At 39.0% G+C, this 15,430-nt stretch overlaps 1 protein-coding gene across 2 annotated transcripts in view; it reads right to left on the bottom strand.

Moving 5' to 3' along the window:
- The window catches only part of heatr6 (HEAT repeat containing 6), a 72,495-nt gene that overhangs the window by 46,845 nt on the left and 10,220 nt on the right, over positions 1–15,430 (bottom strand). For both annotated transcript variants that reach the window (XR_012099893.1, XM_073053339.1), the window contains exons 2-4: positions 8,366–8,473; positions 5,962–6,102; positions 3,275–3,390 (exon numbers count right to left, since the gene is read on the bottom strand). Coding sequence is in view for 1 of the 2 variants with exons in the window: in XM_073053339.1 (XP_072909440.1) it covers positions 3,275–3,390; positions 5,962–6,102; positions 8,366–8,473 (365 nt within the window). In the remaining variant the exon portion in view is untranslated. The remainder of the gene's footprint in view (positions 1–3,274; positions 3,391–5,961; positions 6,103–8,365; positions 8,474–15,430) is intronic.

The following is a 15,430-nucleotide window of genomic DNA, read 5'->3' as shown; positions in this document are numbered from 1 at the left end:
CCAGGGCTGAAATGGCTAACATGAGGGGGCATTGTTTTAGGTGCTTGGAAGTGGGTACAAGGGGGATGTCAGAGGTAAGTTTTTCACACAGAGAGTGGTGGATGCGTGGAATGTACTGCCAGCAAAGGTAATAGAGGTAAATACAGTAAGGTCTTTTAAGAGGTTATTAGATAGGTACATGGAGCTTAGAAAAACAGAGGGCTATGTAGTAGGGAAATCCTAGATAGTTTCTAGAGTAGATTACATGATCGACACAGCATTATGCACCGAAGGGCCTGTAATGTGCTGTAGATTTCTACGTTTCTATGTAACCATAACACAATCAATGAAAGATCACAGCAACTTGGGTATTCAACCGAGCCCTTAAAAGTAAGCCCATTAGTTGTGGGAACATGTCAATTATGGGGCAAGCGAAGTTGAGTGAAGTTATCCCCTTTGGTTCAAGAGCCTAATGGGTGAGAGGTAATAACTGTTCCTGAAGCTGGTGATGAGAGTCCTGAGGCTCCTGTACCTTCTTCCTGATGGCAACAACAAGAAGACAGTTTATCCTGGATGGTGGGGGCTCCTGAATGTGATGCGACACTGCTTCTTGTAGATGTGCTCAATGGTGGGAAGGGTTTTACCCATGATAGACTGGGCAGACTTTTGAACTGCCATTTATGCTATCACTATTTTATTACATCCTCTCTTTGCAACCTTCTCTTTTTTTGCATCTCCTTTAGAATTAGAATCAGAATCAGGTTTAATATCACTGGTACATGTTGTGAAGTTTGTTAACTTTGGGGCAGCAGTACAATGCAATACATGTTAATAAAGAGAAAGGCTTCTATACCTTTTTCCTGACAGTAGCAGTAAGAGAGCATGTCCTGGTTGGTGGAATTCCTTAATGATGGACACCGCCTTTCTGAGGCACCGCTCTTTGAAGACATCCTGAATACTTAGTAGGCTCCTGCCCATGATGAAGCTGACTAATTTTACAACTCTCTGATCTTTAGATGGATTCAACCCAGTATCTGTCTTATGTTTATTTATCTGCTTTGTTTTATTCTTTCTCTCCAGTCATCCAGGAACATTCTTACTGTGCTATCTTTCTTCCTCAAGGAAAATACCTATATTGCATTTAAACTATCTCTTCCTGAAAGTCTAGCTTGGTCTAGTTACAATTTTACCTACCAATGTTTAATTCAATTTACCCGGGCCAGATGTTAAGTCTGCCCCTTCTCCAGTTGATTAGTTTTATCTCAGAGTGGTCCATATCCATTTCCATCTCTATTTTTAACCTTATGATACTATGATCACTATTCCAAAATTGATTTCACTGCTTCTCTGCTGGGTAATAGCTTACCACTGACTTTTCAAGAGCATTTTGGGTAGGCAGTAAATGCTCAACTTACCAGCTATATCCCCTGAATGAATCAAGTACAAAACAGCAGTTCTGCACACTGTCCATTAACCACGAAATCGAGCATTATGAGATGGTCATAGGGAAGAAAATGAAATATTAAATTCCCAGTCATATAGTTTTTACAAGGAAAATCAATTTTGAGAGACAATAAACCAGATTTCACCAACAGATGTTGGCAGTGCTGTTCACCTCTTTGCATGGCAGCAAGTCTAAGATTCCCACATGTCTGCTCATGAAAATCACCTCTCAGATCCTGCAAGAAGCAAGACCCAATAATTTCACTGAGGATTATAGGCCTACAGATGCCAAGGTTTAAGCAAGCTTCTATTTTCAAAAAAAATTGTGTGTTTTGTTTAAATATTAATTATTTAAGTACTCTATGTTTTATTTGACATCAATTACCTTGTCAAAAACTGTTAATATATTTTTAAAGAAATATAATTATTTACTATAATTTTAATATGTTTGACAAATCTCCATGCCAGAGGCAAAAGAAACTACTAAAGATTCCTCCAAGCTTTTACAGCTAGCAAAGCTTGGGGCAAGTCCTTAGCAAGCGTCTAATTTTTCAGGGACATTTCGAGGACCAGGTTATTTCAGTGCATTGTAGGACCCGCAGTGTTTTAAGACCGTAAGACCATAAAATATAGGAGCAGAAGTAGGCCATTTGGCCCATCAAGTCTGCTCCGCCATTCAATCATGAGCTGATCCAATTCTTCCAGTCATCCCCACTCCCCTGCCTTCTCACCATACCCTTTGATGCCCTGGCTAATCAAGAACATATCTATCTCTGCCTTAAATACTTGGCTTCCACAGCCACTCATGGCAACAAATTCCACAGATTTACCACCCTCTGACTAAAGTAATTTCTCTGCATCTCTGTTCTAAATGGACGTCCTTCAATCCTGAAGTCATGCCCTCTTGTCCTAGACTTCCCTACCATGGGAAATAACTTTGCCATATCTAATCTGTTCAGGCCTTTTAACATTCGGAATGTTTCTATGAGATCCCCCTCATTCTCCCGAACTTCAGGGAATACAGCCCAAGAGCTGCCAGACGTTCCTCATACGGTAACCCTTTCATTCCTGCAATCATTTTCTTGAATCTTCTCTGAACCCTCTCCACTGTCAGTATATCCTTTCTAAAATAAGGAGCCCAAAACTGCACACAAATTGTGGTCTCATGAGTGTCTTATAGAGCCTCAGCATCACATCCCTGTTCTTATATTCTATACCTCTAGAAATGAATGCCAACATTGCATTTGCCTTCTTCACCAGTGACTCAATCTGAAGGTTAACCTTTAGGGTATCCTGCACAAGGACTCCCAAGTCCCTTTGCACCTTTGCATTTTGAATTCTCTACCCATCTAGATAATAGTCTGCCTGTTTATTTCTTCCACCAAAGTGCATGACCACACACTTTCCAACATTGTACTTCCAAACTCTGTGAAACACCGAATGTGCATGGCAGAGTGCTCACGTGTGAACCAGGGAAATACAGGCATGGAGAATTCCTGGGCAGCAAAAATTCCTGACCATAGCACTTGACATGCAAGACTCAGATAAATAAGTTTGTAACTTCCAAAGTTTAGTTGTTCAAACAATTCTCCAACTAGACCATTTGATGAAGCATTGAACTTTGACAGACTAGAGCAATGCATGTAAACAGGCCATTTTGTTATGCTGTTTATGCATGTCCCACTAGTCAACAATGAAGAAGGTATGAAGAAAATTATCACAGAACTCCCTGAAATTCTAGCTCTCTTTCTGTTCATCCGTCATTGGAAATAGCACTAGCCAGTGAGGAGAGAAAAGAACAGGATTGAAAGATTTGGTGTAAGTTATTATGCAAAGTGATGGGATGGTCTACCTCAGACAGAGATTAGCCATGCAGTACACAGCTGCCCTCCGTAAGTCCACATCAGACTCCGCCGGTGCACTAAGCTGCAGTAAGATTCCATTTTTTCCAAGCAGGTCTGGCAGAAACTGGAAAGAAATGCAAAAATGAAATTACATCTCACATTTATCACTATTCTTAACTAATAAAAGTCTTCAAGGCAAATGAATGCTGTACATTGCTTCACAGGTAATCAATTAAAAAACTGGAAAATACAGCAGTCTTCTCAGTATTTGCAAGATCAGAAGAGTGAGTGTAAATCTGCCACGGGAAGAATAGCAGGAGGGGGAAGAGAGTTGTTTGTGATTCCATAAGCAAACCATCAGCACAGATACTAAAACAGAATTTAAAAATCTGTAACTAATATTTTTTTAAATGTTAAGCTTTTTCATTCAGCTGCATGTGGCACAGCAATTCTAAAGGGATCCCAAACTAAAATTTAGCACAGTCCTTTCTTACTTGCCCTTTTTCATGTGTCAGTGATAGTCCTGGGAATAAATTTGGTAAAACATTTGAGCATCCCTGTAAGTGCCATCAGGATCACTCTGGAGCTGAGCAGAATCTGGCTGCTGAAAAATCCTACAATGCATCTCTACATAAATGGTTCTTTGATGATGGCAAAGAAGGAAGCCTTTCATCCCATCTAGCCTTTGTAACACCCAGTAGAACCAGTCAGTCTTGTAGTCCCACACTTGTCCTATGACCTACAAATTATTCTTACTCAAGTACCTATCCATTTCCCTTCAAAAGACCTGACTGATTCTGTTTGCATCACCCTTACAGGCAATAAGTTTCATAACTACTCTACCTCTTCATTCTCATCCTTGAAATGCTGGCTAATGCTCTCTATCTTTTTTCTCTGTAAGGAGAACCTCTCTAATCTAATATTATGGCTCTGCTCATCAGAGGAAAATGCAATTATGATCCTAATTGGATCCAAGGAATCTACGCTTTCAATTACATTTCCCTGGATCTGGCATCACCATGGGAGCACAACAGCAGGCCAATGCTTTGACCGGATCCAAAAATTTCTGGGCATCTTTGTTCATTTTTGACAAGTTCCAATCGATTATCTACAGCTGAAATAGTAATCTGATGTCTCTTGACACCAACAAATGTGCTTCCTAAAACCAGTATCTACATTACTGCAGCTTTTCAAATGTTAGCCTTGAAAACTGGTTGAACAGGAATTTGATGACATTGATTAACATGAGCAGATGAACTCAGCAGTTTTTTTTAACTGAAACAAATGTCTTTATTTCAAACACAAGAAAGTGCAAATTCTGGAAATCCAAAGCAACACACACACACACACACTCAGCAGGTCAGACAGCATCTATGGAAAGGAGTAAACAATCAATGTTTCAGACTGAGACCCTTCTTCAGGAGTGAGAAGGGGGGAGATGCCACAATGAAAAGGTGGGTGAAGGAGAAAGAGGCTAGCTGAAAGGTGATAGGTGAAGCCAGGTGGGTGGGAAAGATCAAGGCCTGGAGAAGAAAGAAGCTAATCAAAGAGGAGAATGGAAAGGAGGAGGGGACCCAGGGGGAAGTGATAAGCAGGTGAGAAGAAGTGAAAGGTCAGAGTGGGGAATGGTGGGGGGGGGGGGGGGGGGGGGAGTAAAATTTGTTCACCAGAAGGAGAAATCGATATTCATGCCAGCAGGTTGGAGGTTGGATCCTTGGCACATGGAGGAGGCCAAGGATCGACACATTGGAAAGGGAATGGGAATCAGAATTAAAATGTTTGCCCACCAGGAAGTCCCGTTTGTAGTGGATGGTGTGGAGGTGCTCAGCAAAGCAGTCCCCCAATTTACAACAGGTCTCACCGATGTAGAGGAGGCTGCATTGGGAGCACTGGCCACAACAGACGACCCCAACAGGTTTGCAGGTGAAATATTGCCTCACCTGGAAGAACTGTTTGGGGCCCTAAATGGAGATGAAAGAGGAGGTGTATGGGCAGGTGTAGTATTTAAGCTGCTTACAGACATAAGTGCCTGGAGGGAGATTAGTGGGGAGGGATGAATGGACAAGGGAATTAATGAGGGAGTGATCTCTGAAGAGAGCCGGAGCTGTTGAAGTTGTGTTTAGTGGTAGGGTGCCTTTGGAGATGGCAGAAGTTATGGAGGATAATGTGTTGGATGCAGAGGTTGATGAGGTGTTAGGAAAGGACAAAGGGGACTCTATCATTATTAAGGCAGCAGAAAGATGAGGTGAGTGCAGATGTACAGGAAATGGGAGAAGATGCGGGTGAGGGCAACATTAATAGCAGAGGGAGGGAAACTCCATCCTTTAAAGAAAGAGGACATCTCTGACGTCCTGGAATGGAAAGCCACATCCTAGGAACAGATGCAGTGGAGGCAAAGATACTGAGAAAAGGGGGAATTTCTTTTATTTCCCTTCTCTGCTAAGTATCCTTGTGTCAGCTCCTTAATAGAATCCTTCTGCATTTTACTTTCCTTTTCTCAAATGAATCAGTTTCCACCACCCTTTCAGGTAATACATTCTAAATCATGATGTTTTATTGTGTAAGGCAATTTCTCCAAATCTCATCTATAGTTTTGTAACTCATTTAACACATCTAGAGGTGGCTATCCTTTACAATACCTTAATCTTAATAGGAGATGTGCAGCATATCTTTGTTTCTAAAAACATGAACATACCTTTTGGCACCGCGGTCCATTACCATATACGAGAGCAGCTATGGCCTGCAGTATTTCGACATGAGTCCAAGAATTGCATTGCTGCAGGGCTCGGATGCAGTATGAGAGTAAAAGTTCCAAACTCTGTTCATCAACTGTTACCTTAGAAAATAACAAACAGCAAAAGTTCTCCAAGCATCTTTACTAACATTTCTCTAACAGCCCAGAAAGCAGAATGACTGGTTATAGACTAATTCCTCCCCTAGAGAAACATTTAAAAATCTTATTTACTTTTAACATCTATTAAATGTCATACTTACTTCTTTTTTCTTGAACAATATTAACTATCTTAACAACTGACACCGGACAAATTACTTGATTTCTGGTTTTCATTTGGGAAACACCTTAATTTGCTATCCTCTTTTTATTATTATCACTTGGTCAAACAAAATGATAGGCAGCCAATTTTGAGTTGTAAAGGGAAGTTACATCCAAATAACATACTTATTTTTGCATTTTTGAGGTGATAACTATTGTGGTAGCCAAGGAAAAAGTGGATGGGTGTTTTTAAATGAACTTTCAGGAGACATACAAGAGCTGGTCACAAAACTGAGAGCATATGGGAGTGGTGGTAACCTAACAACATTAGCTGAGAGCAGATTAAGAGCTAGAAAGTGAAGAATAGAGTAAAGCAGTTTGCACTCCATGTGGCAGAATATAAAGAATGCATTCATCAACAAATTTAGAGGCAATTCAAATTTTCAATTTTTTTAATATATAACTCTACATCTAAGTCAGCTGTCACTATAAGAAGTGCACATCAAAGTACAAGGACACAAAGGATATTGATGGAACAAGTGAAACTATGGCCAATAGAACCTGATATGGAAAAATTTGAGGTCATCCACTGGAGACCGGATGATGGATCAGTGTAGCTTATAATTGCAAAAGGCTTGAAACTGCTGAACAGCAGAAAGATTGTGGGGTTCATGCATAGAATTCATTACGAGCAGACGTACAGGTACATTAAAAAAGTTGATGCTGCTCCACAATTTAAGATGAAAGCTATGCTACAGAAATGGAAAACTGATGTTCAACCACATTTGGAGAACTACTAGGTACCACAACCTTAGGGAGCATGCACAGGCCATAGAGGGGAAAGCAGTGCAGAATCACCAGACCGATACAATGGCTAAATGGGTTAAATTGTAAGGAGTGATTGCATATTCAAAACATGTGTTCCCTTCAGTACAGAAGTTTAAAGAGTCATCTCTTTAAAGCCTTTACAATAATCAAAGGATTTCAAAGGGCAGATAGAGAGAAACCACTCATTCTGGTGGAAGAATTTTAAAATAATATGCAACTAAAAATAAAATTTGAGCTTAGCTATTCAGGAGCAAAATGGATATCAGGAATTTTGCTCCCCACAAAACTCTGAAATTAATAGATTTTTGTTGATCCCAGGTTACAGGATACAGAATGATCCTATTGCCTGGCGGAACACACTCAGGGAGATGAACAGCCCACTCCTCTTGTGGTCAATGCTTTTCTGAAGAGATGCAATGATTTCCCACTCCTTCTGATTTATTTTATCACAGCTCCTCATTATCTGATGGAAACACAAGCCTAAATGTACAATTAAGCCAGTAGGTCATCTTCATTTACAGATTCTATTTACGTTAATCTTAATACTCCAAGTTGGAAACAAAGAAGCAATGCCCTTGTGTTTTGAGGTGGTGTTCTGACATACCTTTGCCTTAACATTCCTTGATTCTCCCCACATGGCTTCCTTTTAAGATTTCAAAGCTCAGGATTCCTTAGTCTTTACTGTAAATCACAGACCATCTCTATGGTGATAGCATTAAATGTGCTACAGATAATCTGCAATGTAACCTTCTACATTGTCACTGCTATTCAAAGTCCCAAGAAGACCACCCTCAAATTATACCCAACAATAATACTCAAATATTTCCAGGAGTATTAATTGGAGCAAACTCCTAATTGGTAGTTCCCTGAATCCAGTGTCCCATAAAACCCCCCTCTGCCACTTTTAAAGGATCAAGGCATTCAATAAAGCCAGCGTTGCTCAATATGCTGTGCATCGGTTAACTATCAGAGCATCAACACAATATCACAGGAACAGAAACAGACCACTCAAACCACTTTTTGTTGCTTTACCATACAAAGGAAATCATGTCTTATCTATGTCCTGAAACCAACAATCTGTTTTGAGTCTGCATCTAGATGAATTTCATTCTTGACTCATATTAACTTTTACCAAAACACAAACAAATCAACTTTTTCAGTTAGTTCAACAATGTCACTGAGAAGTGCAATCAACTACTTACCATAAGCAAGGCCCCAGTTCCAACTAACTGAATAACAGAGCTGTTTAGAGTGCATAAAACGTTATGGAAGTTCATACCTGCAAACGGTTGAGCAAATGATGGATTAGTTGGCACATTTTGCTCACGAGGTGTTCCTGGTTTAACTGAACAAGTCGACAAGCTTGGACAAGTAAGGAACACACATCCTGCAAGTGGAGGGCAAATTAATGAGATTTCTTAGGGCAGATAACTTTTAACTTAATCTATTCACATTGCTGATAGGTCACTTCTAATTTGTACATCTGCCAACTCAAAAATCCATGAGAATGTCATTGGTCCAGTACATTAAACTTACACTGAGGAACTTCTCACTGCTACATATTACATTGAGTTGTCAGTATATCAAGAGATTTGACACATACATGTTTCATCAGCTGGAACCCTTATGTCAAAATCCAAACTATAGTTTTCCAGTTTGTCTCTTCCATATTAGCTGCCATTTTATGCACTGTTAGAAACTGTCTTCTTAATCACCTACTTTGACATGCAGCTCTTGCAGTGCAATGACATTTAGAATGTAAAATCTTCTGGCTTCTGCTCAGCTCGCAGCACTGGCGACCTAAATTCTACTGAGTCTTTGAGTATACGGTTGGGTTTCTCAATGCCCTGAGCTGTGCGCTTCTGTAAAGGTGGAGATTTGCATCAACATGCAGGTTTATGATCACTTCTCTACCAGGAGTTGTTTTTAAATGCAGGATACGATCACTTTTTTTTCCAGGAGTATAAGCACAATACCCTAACCACATTTCAATGCAGACTGATTCAAGGACCTTAATACAAAAACAGATCCATTTGCATTGAAGTCGATTTTACATTTTCAGGTTGACATCCTCCAGGGGGCAAACAACAGAACAAAGGCTTTGGACAAAAATGCTAATATATGTTGTACATTACATACTCCTGCAGGCCTGACAGCATTTGCTCCTTTATACTATACAATATGTACTCTAATTTAAAGAGAAATACATGCACAAATGTATTAGTAACATAAAAAAGAAAATGCTACTTAATTCTTATACTGTACCTTATTTCCATAATTCAATACAATCAATATGAATCAACACTTACAATATTGCTTATCACTGTGCTGTCATCAATTTTGGTTTTAAAATGCATGAAAATACCTTGCTATTCCTCTATCCCACTATTTATTTATGTTTTGTAACAAGACAACTTTTATGACTTGCACTGCACTGCTGCCGCAAAACAACAAATTTCACAACTTGTTATCGGTGATAATAAACCGATTCTGATCCAAGTCATTAATGAACACACCTACTAAAGATCCCTGTGGAACTCCGCTTGGCGTATTCTCTCAATACAAATACCTGATCGTTCCAATTCTTGGACCAGATCAATAGTTGGATTTGATTCCACAAGGTTTCAATTTAACTAACAATCTCTTAGGAAGAATTGGAAAACAAAATAAAAAGCTGCAGATGCTGGAAACCTGAAATAAAAACACCAAATGCTTTGAACATTCAAGTGACACTCTTGAACAAAGAAACATTTTATAATTTTTACTAAGAACTTTATATGCTGTGTTTTAGAAATTCAATCTTAGCCTTTGTCCACTATTTTAAGACCATAAGACCATAGGAGCAGAGTTAGGCCTTTCAGCCCATCGAGTCTGCTCCACCCTTTCATCATGGCTGATCCCAGATCCCATTCAACTCCATACTCCTGCCCTCTCACCATACCCCTTGATGCCCCAACCAATCAGGAATCTATCAACTTCCACTTTAAATATGGACTTTAAACGGACTTGGACTCAACTGCATTCTATGTTCAGTTCAGTTCAGTTCCAGTTTATTGTCATTTAGAAACCACAAATGCAATGCAGTTAAAAAATGAGAAAACGTTCTCCAGAATGATATCACAAAATCACCTGACAAAACAGACTACACCAGAAAATCCACATAACGTTTGGTAATCCCCAAATCCAGAGTCCGGAGAGGCTACTGTGTATTAATATCGTGCTGCCAATCTGTGGAATGGCAGAGCATTGCACAGATTTACCACTCTCTGGCTGAAAAAAATCCTCCTTACTTCTGTTCTAAAGGGTCGCCCCTCAATTTTGAGGCTGTGAGGCAATTTTGGGAAACAGTTTGTTGTTGTATTATTGATCTAGTGACTAGATTAACTGTGCAACTGGTATTTTCAACATTAAACAGAAGTACAAAGATTTCAGCTAACCATCTTTCCACATTACCAAATGCCTCGTGAAAGCATTCTTGTTCCCACCAATACCTGCTCTATACACTGTGATTTGGCACATATGTGGTTGAAGTGTCTCAAGATTAATTTAATAATTAAGGTATTGGTCTCTTCTCAGCTTAACTCTATTCAAAACCTGCTGTTTTGGCTGCTGCGATATTGGCACTTAACCAACCATATCGTCTTCCATTAGCACTGCCCTCTAACTTTCTATACAGATGAAATTTCAATGATGGGCTATGCACCCAATCAGATATTGTTTGCAATAGGAGAAAGTACATTGAGAATAGTTCAAACCAAATAACTCCCAATAGATATATTTCAATACAATTGTATGTAGCTTACAGTGCAGAAAAGCATCATACAGGTCTTGACACAAGTTCAAGGCAATCACCCTACCAGGAAACAATGTTTTCAGTACTGCGTGTTTATTTGGGTATGCACAATAGATTTTCCACAATTGCTAGGCTATTAGTTATGTAGCACCTGCTTCTCGATTCTGAGTCCAAGCGACAGCTAGCTTGCATGTTGTATCAGAATGGTATGGTATAGATTGCACCAATTACCCAGTGCAAATGCAAATGCCTGATTACAGTTTTACTTCTTACAGATTCTAAGTAAAAACCAAATCTGAAGACAAAGATAGAATGAAAATAGCATTGTATTGTGGGCTATCTCCAAAGTCAGATCATTTATGTATGTCATTACAAACTCTCCATTTAATTGTTCATTAAAATAAAATTGCAGTGAACTGTTTTCATCATTGTCTCAATGAACATGCGGCACAAAGTGCTTTGAAACTTGTTGAAAGATACTATACAAATTTAAGTACCCTTGTTGTAACCTAACCATCTAGCTCCATAATAAAACCTTGAGAATTAAGGAGAGCAAATTTCCCATCTTATATCAATGAAGTTCACAAAATATATTTAGGAAAGATAAGAGCAAAAATTAAACATCGGTGAATGCAAGCCTATTTCCTCATCCTCTTCCCAAGGACAAATGCACACTCTCTCATTGAAACACTAGGACTGGATGTCAACTGCAGCAAAATCTCCAGTGACTGGTTATCGTGCAAGATCTCAGGAGGATTTATTGAAATGACAACATCAAGGCTGCACTTCAGGTGCAGATAACAACTGGGTAAGATCCACCAAATATTAAAGTCATGGAAGAGTAACCAAGTTACTACTAAAAAAGTGTTTCATGAAAACAACAAACTATACCTTTAATTTAGAAAAGTGTCCTTAAACAATTTATAATAACATAATCAAAAAATTATTCTGAATCAAAAAAAAACATCCTAAGATGAAAAGAAATTATGTTGTCAGGCTAGTGGTGAAGGTTCAAAGTAAATTTTATCAGAGTACATATATGTCACCACATACAACCCTGAGATTCGTTTCCTTCAAGCTTACTCAGCAAACCTATAGAATAGTAACTATAACAGGATCAATGAAAGATCAAGTAGAGCATAGAAGACAATGAACTATGCAAATGCAAGTGTAAATAATTTAGCGATAAATAACAAAAGCTTGAAAATTAACAAGATAAAGTCTCCTTAAAGTGAGATCATTCGTTGTGGGAACATTTCAATTAGAATCATATGATTTTTCATGAAAAAGTTGTGAGTCCATTCAGTCCATCAATCTAAGCCAAATCTTCATACAACAATCCCTTCTGTTTCTCCATTCTTTTCCTGTAGCAATGCAAATTATTCTCTTCCCTTTTGAAGCCACTAATTGTTTATGTTCCTGCAACTCTACAGGCAAGTTTGCACAGTCAAGCTATAAAAGAGTGTATGTTTCACAATATAATTCCAGAAGCTCTGGATAATGACATTTATGGGAAAGACTAAGCAGGAGCTACAATCTAGAAAAGAACCGAAATAACAAGATCAAAAAAAGTACACCAGGCTTTCCCTCCCGGTGGTTGGGGGGGTGGTGGGGGGGGTCACTGGTCTAATCTACTGACAAGGTGCTGTGCAAAATGAGGAAAGCACTGGATGCAAGAAAAATGGAAAAACAGTAAGAAAAGCAGCCATTGTAAGTTGCCCCGATGCAGAGATGAGTGGTAGAATTCGTAGATTGTTACTGAGAATACGGAAAGAATAAAAATTGGATAACACAGGATTAGTGTAAATGAGTAGATACAATAATCTGATATAAAAACAGAAAACACTGAAAAATCTCAACAAGTCTGGCAGTATTTGTGAAAAGAGAAACTGGTTGGAGGGACTTTGACCTGAAAATGTAAACCCCGTTTATTCTTGACTCCATATAGAACTGAGGGAAGTAGAACATGAAGAATCAAGAACAAAGTTCTGCTTTACACCAAGGAGTAGCTTTGGGCCCCTTATTTAAGGAAGGATGTGTGCAGACATCAGAGAGGGTTCAGAGGAAGTTCAACTCCGTGAATGAAAGGGTTATCATATGAGCAATGACTGAAGACTCTGAACCTGTACTTACTGAAATTTAGAAGAATGAGAGGGGATCTCATTGAAACCTATCGGATGTTGAAAGGCTGAGATAGAGTGGATATGGGGAGGATGTTTCCTATGGTGGGGGAGTCTAGGATCAGAGTGCACAGCCTCAAAATAAAGAGACGTCCATTTAGAACAGAATTGAGGAGGAATTTCTTTAGCCAGAGTGATAAATCTGTGGAATTTGTTGCCACGGGCAGCTGTGGAGGCCAAGTCACTGGGTGCATTTAAAACGGAGTATGATAGGCTCTTGATTAGTCAGACTGTGAAAGGTTATGGGGAAAAGTAAAGTAAAAGGCAGGAGAATGGAGTTGAGAGGGAAATTATCATCCATGATGAAGTGGCAGAACATACTCACTGGGCTGACTGGTCTAATTCTGCTCCTATGTCTTAAGAACTTATGGTCTCATCTAACCTGGAGCAGGAATAAAAATACAACTGTTCAACCTAGACTTTCTAGAATAGAATGAAAAAAAATGTACCCCTGATGGCCATTTAGTGTGCCTCTGCTGGTCAACAAACAAGCAGCCAATTGGCACCAAATTTACAGATTCCCATATGAAAAATAGCAGTCAGATAGAATCTACAAGGCCCTGAATCAGCACCTTCATCATGCCAAGGGGAATGCAATAAATCAGTAGTCTGAAAAATAAGTAAGCTCATTCCTCCATGGCTGTATTTGATCACACTGATGTATACGAATTATTAGCAAAGAAAATGGACCTGTATTTTTTGCAGAAATTTGCAATGTCTGCAGAGCTGAAACTTAGGACATTAATGTGAGCCAACCACTAGATTTTCTCTAAAGAATCTAACTTAGCTTTTACACTTGTAAGCTGAATTAATCATATAAGCCAACAATAATAGAACATTATTATAAACTACACAAGATCTGGCATCCCACTGACTCAGTGATATTTAAAAGATAACCCATGGGGTCAGTAGAAATGAGTAAACTTCTCACTGCAGTAAGAACAAGACATTAAACTCTATAGTATCTTAACTTTACACCCAATTTCTGAAACAAAACATCAGAAGGTACTCAGCAATGCAGTAAATCTGAGAAGTTAAGATAATTTATTCAATTATTTGGAACCGTAGCAAACTAGTCATATACTCCAAATTTACAAACACGAGGAAATCTGCAGATGCTGGAAATTCAAACATCACACACAAAATGCTGGTGGAACACAGCAGGCCAGGCAGCATCTATAAGGAGAAGCACTGTCGACGTTTCGGGCCGAGACCCTTAGTCAGGACTCCAAATTTGCCATGCTCACTAATGGATCAGAATAAAATCACAGGAGCTAGAGACCAAAAAAGAACTTGCCATGGAATTCCTAGCCAGCAAGAATAAATAAATGATTTCTGACACCCTAGGGCAATTCTATGTTCTTCCAAAGGGAATTCTCCTCTCCTATTAGATTCCTTCTTCTCTAGCCCTTTACCTTTTCCACATATCACCTCCCAGCTTCATTCCCATTCCCCCCACCTACCTGGCTTCACCTATCACTCCTTTCCCCTCCCCCCCCACCTACTTACTTTGTTTTCTTCCACCTTCCTTTCCAGTCCTGATAAAGGGTCTTGGTCCAAAAAGTCGATTGGTTATTCATTTCCATAGATGCTGCCTGACCTGCTGAGTTCCACAAGCATTTTGTGTATGTGTTGCTCTGGGATTCCAGTATCTGCAGAATTTCTTGTGTTTACAATGAACATTTTATTTTTGGTTCTTATCAGATGCAGTGATGCATATATGCATTTTAACTAGATAAAAGGACTAAAGGAAAATAAATCTTTGTTTAGAACTGGTAAACTACAGCAAACTTAAATCATTTATGTTAATCTGAAAGGGGAAAAAAGCAATGTGTAATTTCTGCAATTATAATCTGATTATTTATTTAATGATACAGCACCCCCCCCCCATATTACACCCATTTGAGCAATTAACCTACTAACCCATACATCTTTGGAATGTGTGAAAAAACCCGAGCACCCAGAGGAAACCCACTTGGTCATAGGGAGAACATACAAACTCCTTACTGACTACAGCAGAATTGAACCCGGGTCACTGGTTCTGTAATAGTGTTACGGTAACTGCTACACTACCATGCTGACCTTAATGACTGGCTATAATTTTAAGGCAGCAACTCAAATCCTGTCAAGACAAATTAAGAATTTTATGTCTAATAATACACATTAAATAGTTCATTTTAAGAAATCAAACTACTTATTACTGTAATTTGGGAAAGGAAGCATTTCACACTCTGTGATAACACTGCAATGTTTCATCATATCAGTGCAGACCAAAACATGATGAAAGTTCCAAGTGGTAATTATCCACATTCAGTATCTAGAAGAGTCTGCACCAGTTACACATTTCCATTTGCAGTTTTAACATCTGGGT

Source organism: Hemitrygon akajei, chromosome 8 (genome assembly GCF_048418815.1).
Source record: "Hemitrygon akajei chromosome 8, sHemAka1.3, whole genome shotgun sequence".
NCBI classification, from domain to species: Eukaryota; Metazoa; Chordata; class Chondrichthyes; order Myliobatiformes; family Dasyatidae; genus Hemitrygon; species Hemitrygon akajei.
Note: the sequence above shows the minus strand (reverse complement) of the source record. Positions and strands in the feature narration are given on the sequence as shown.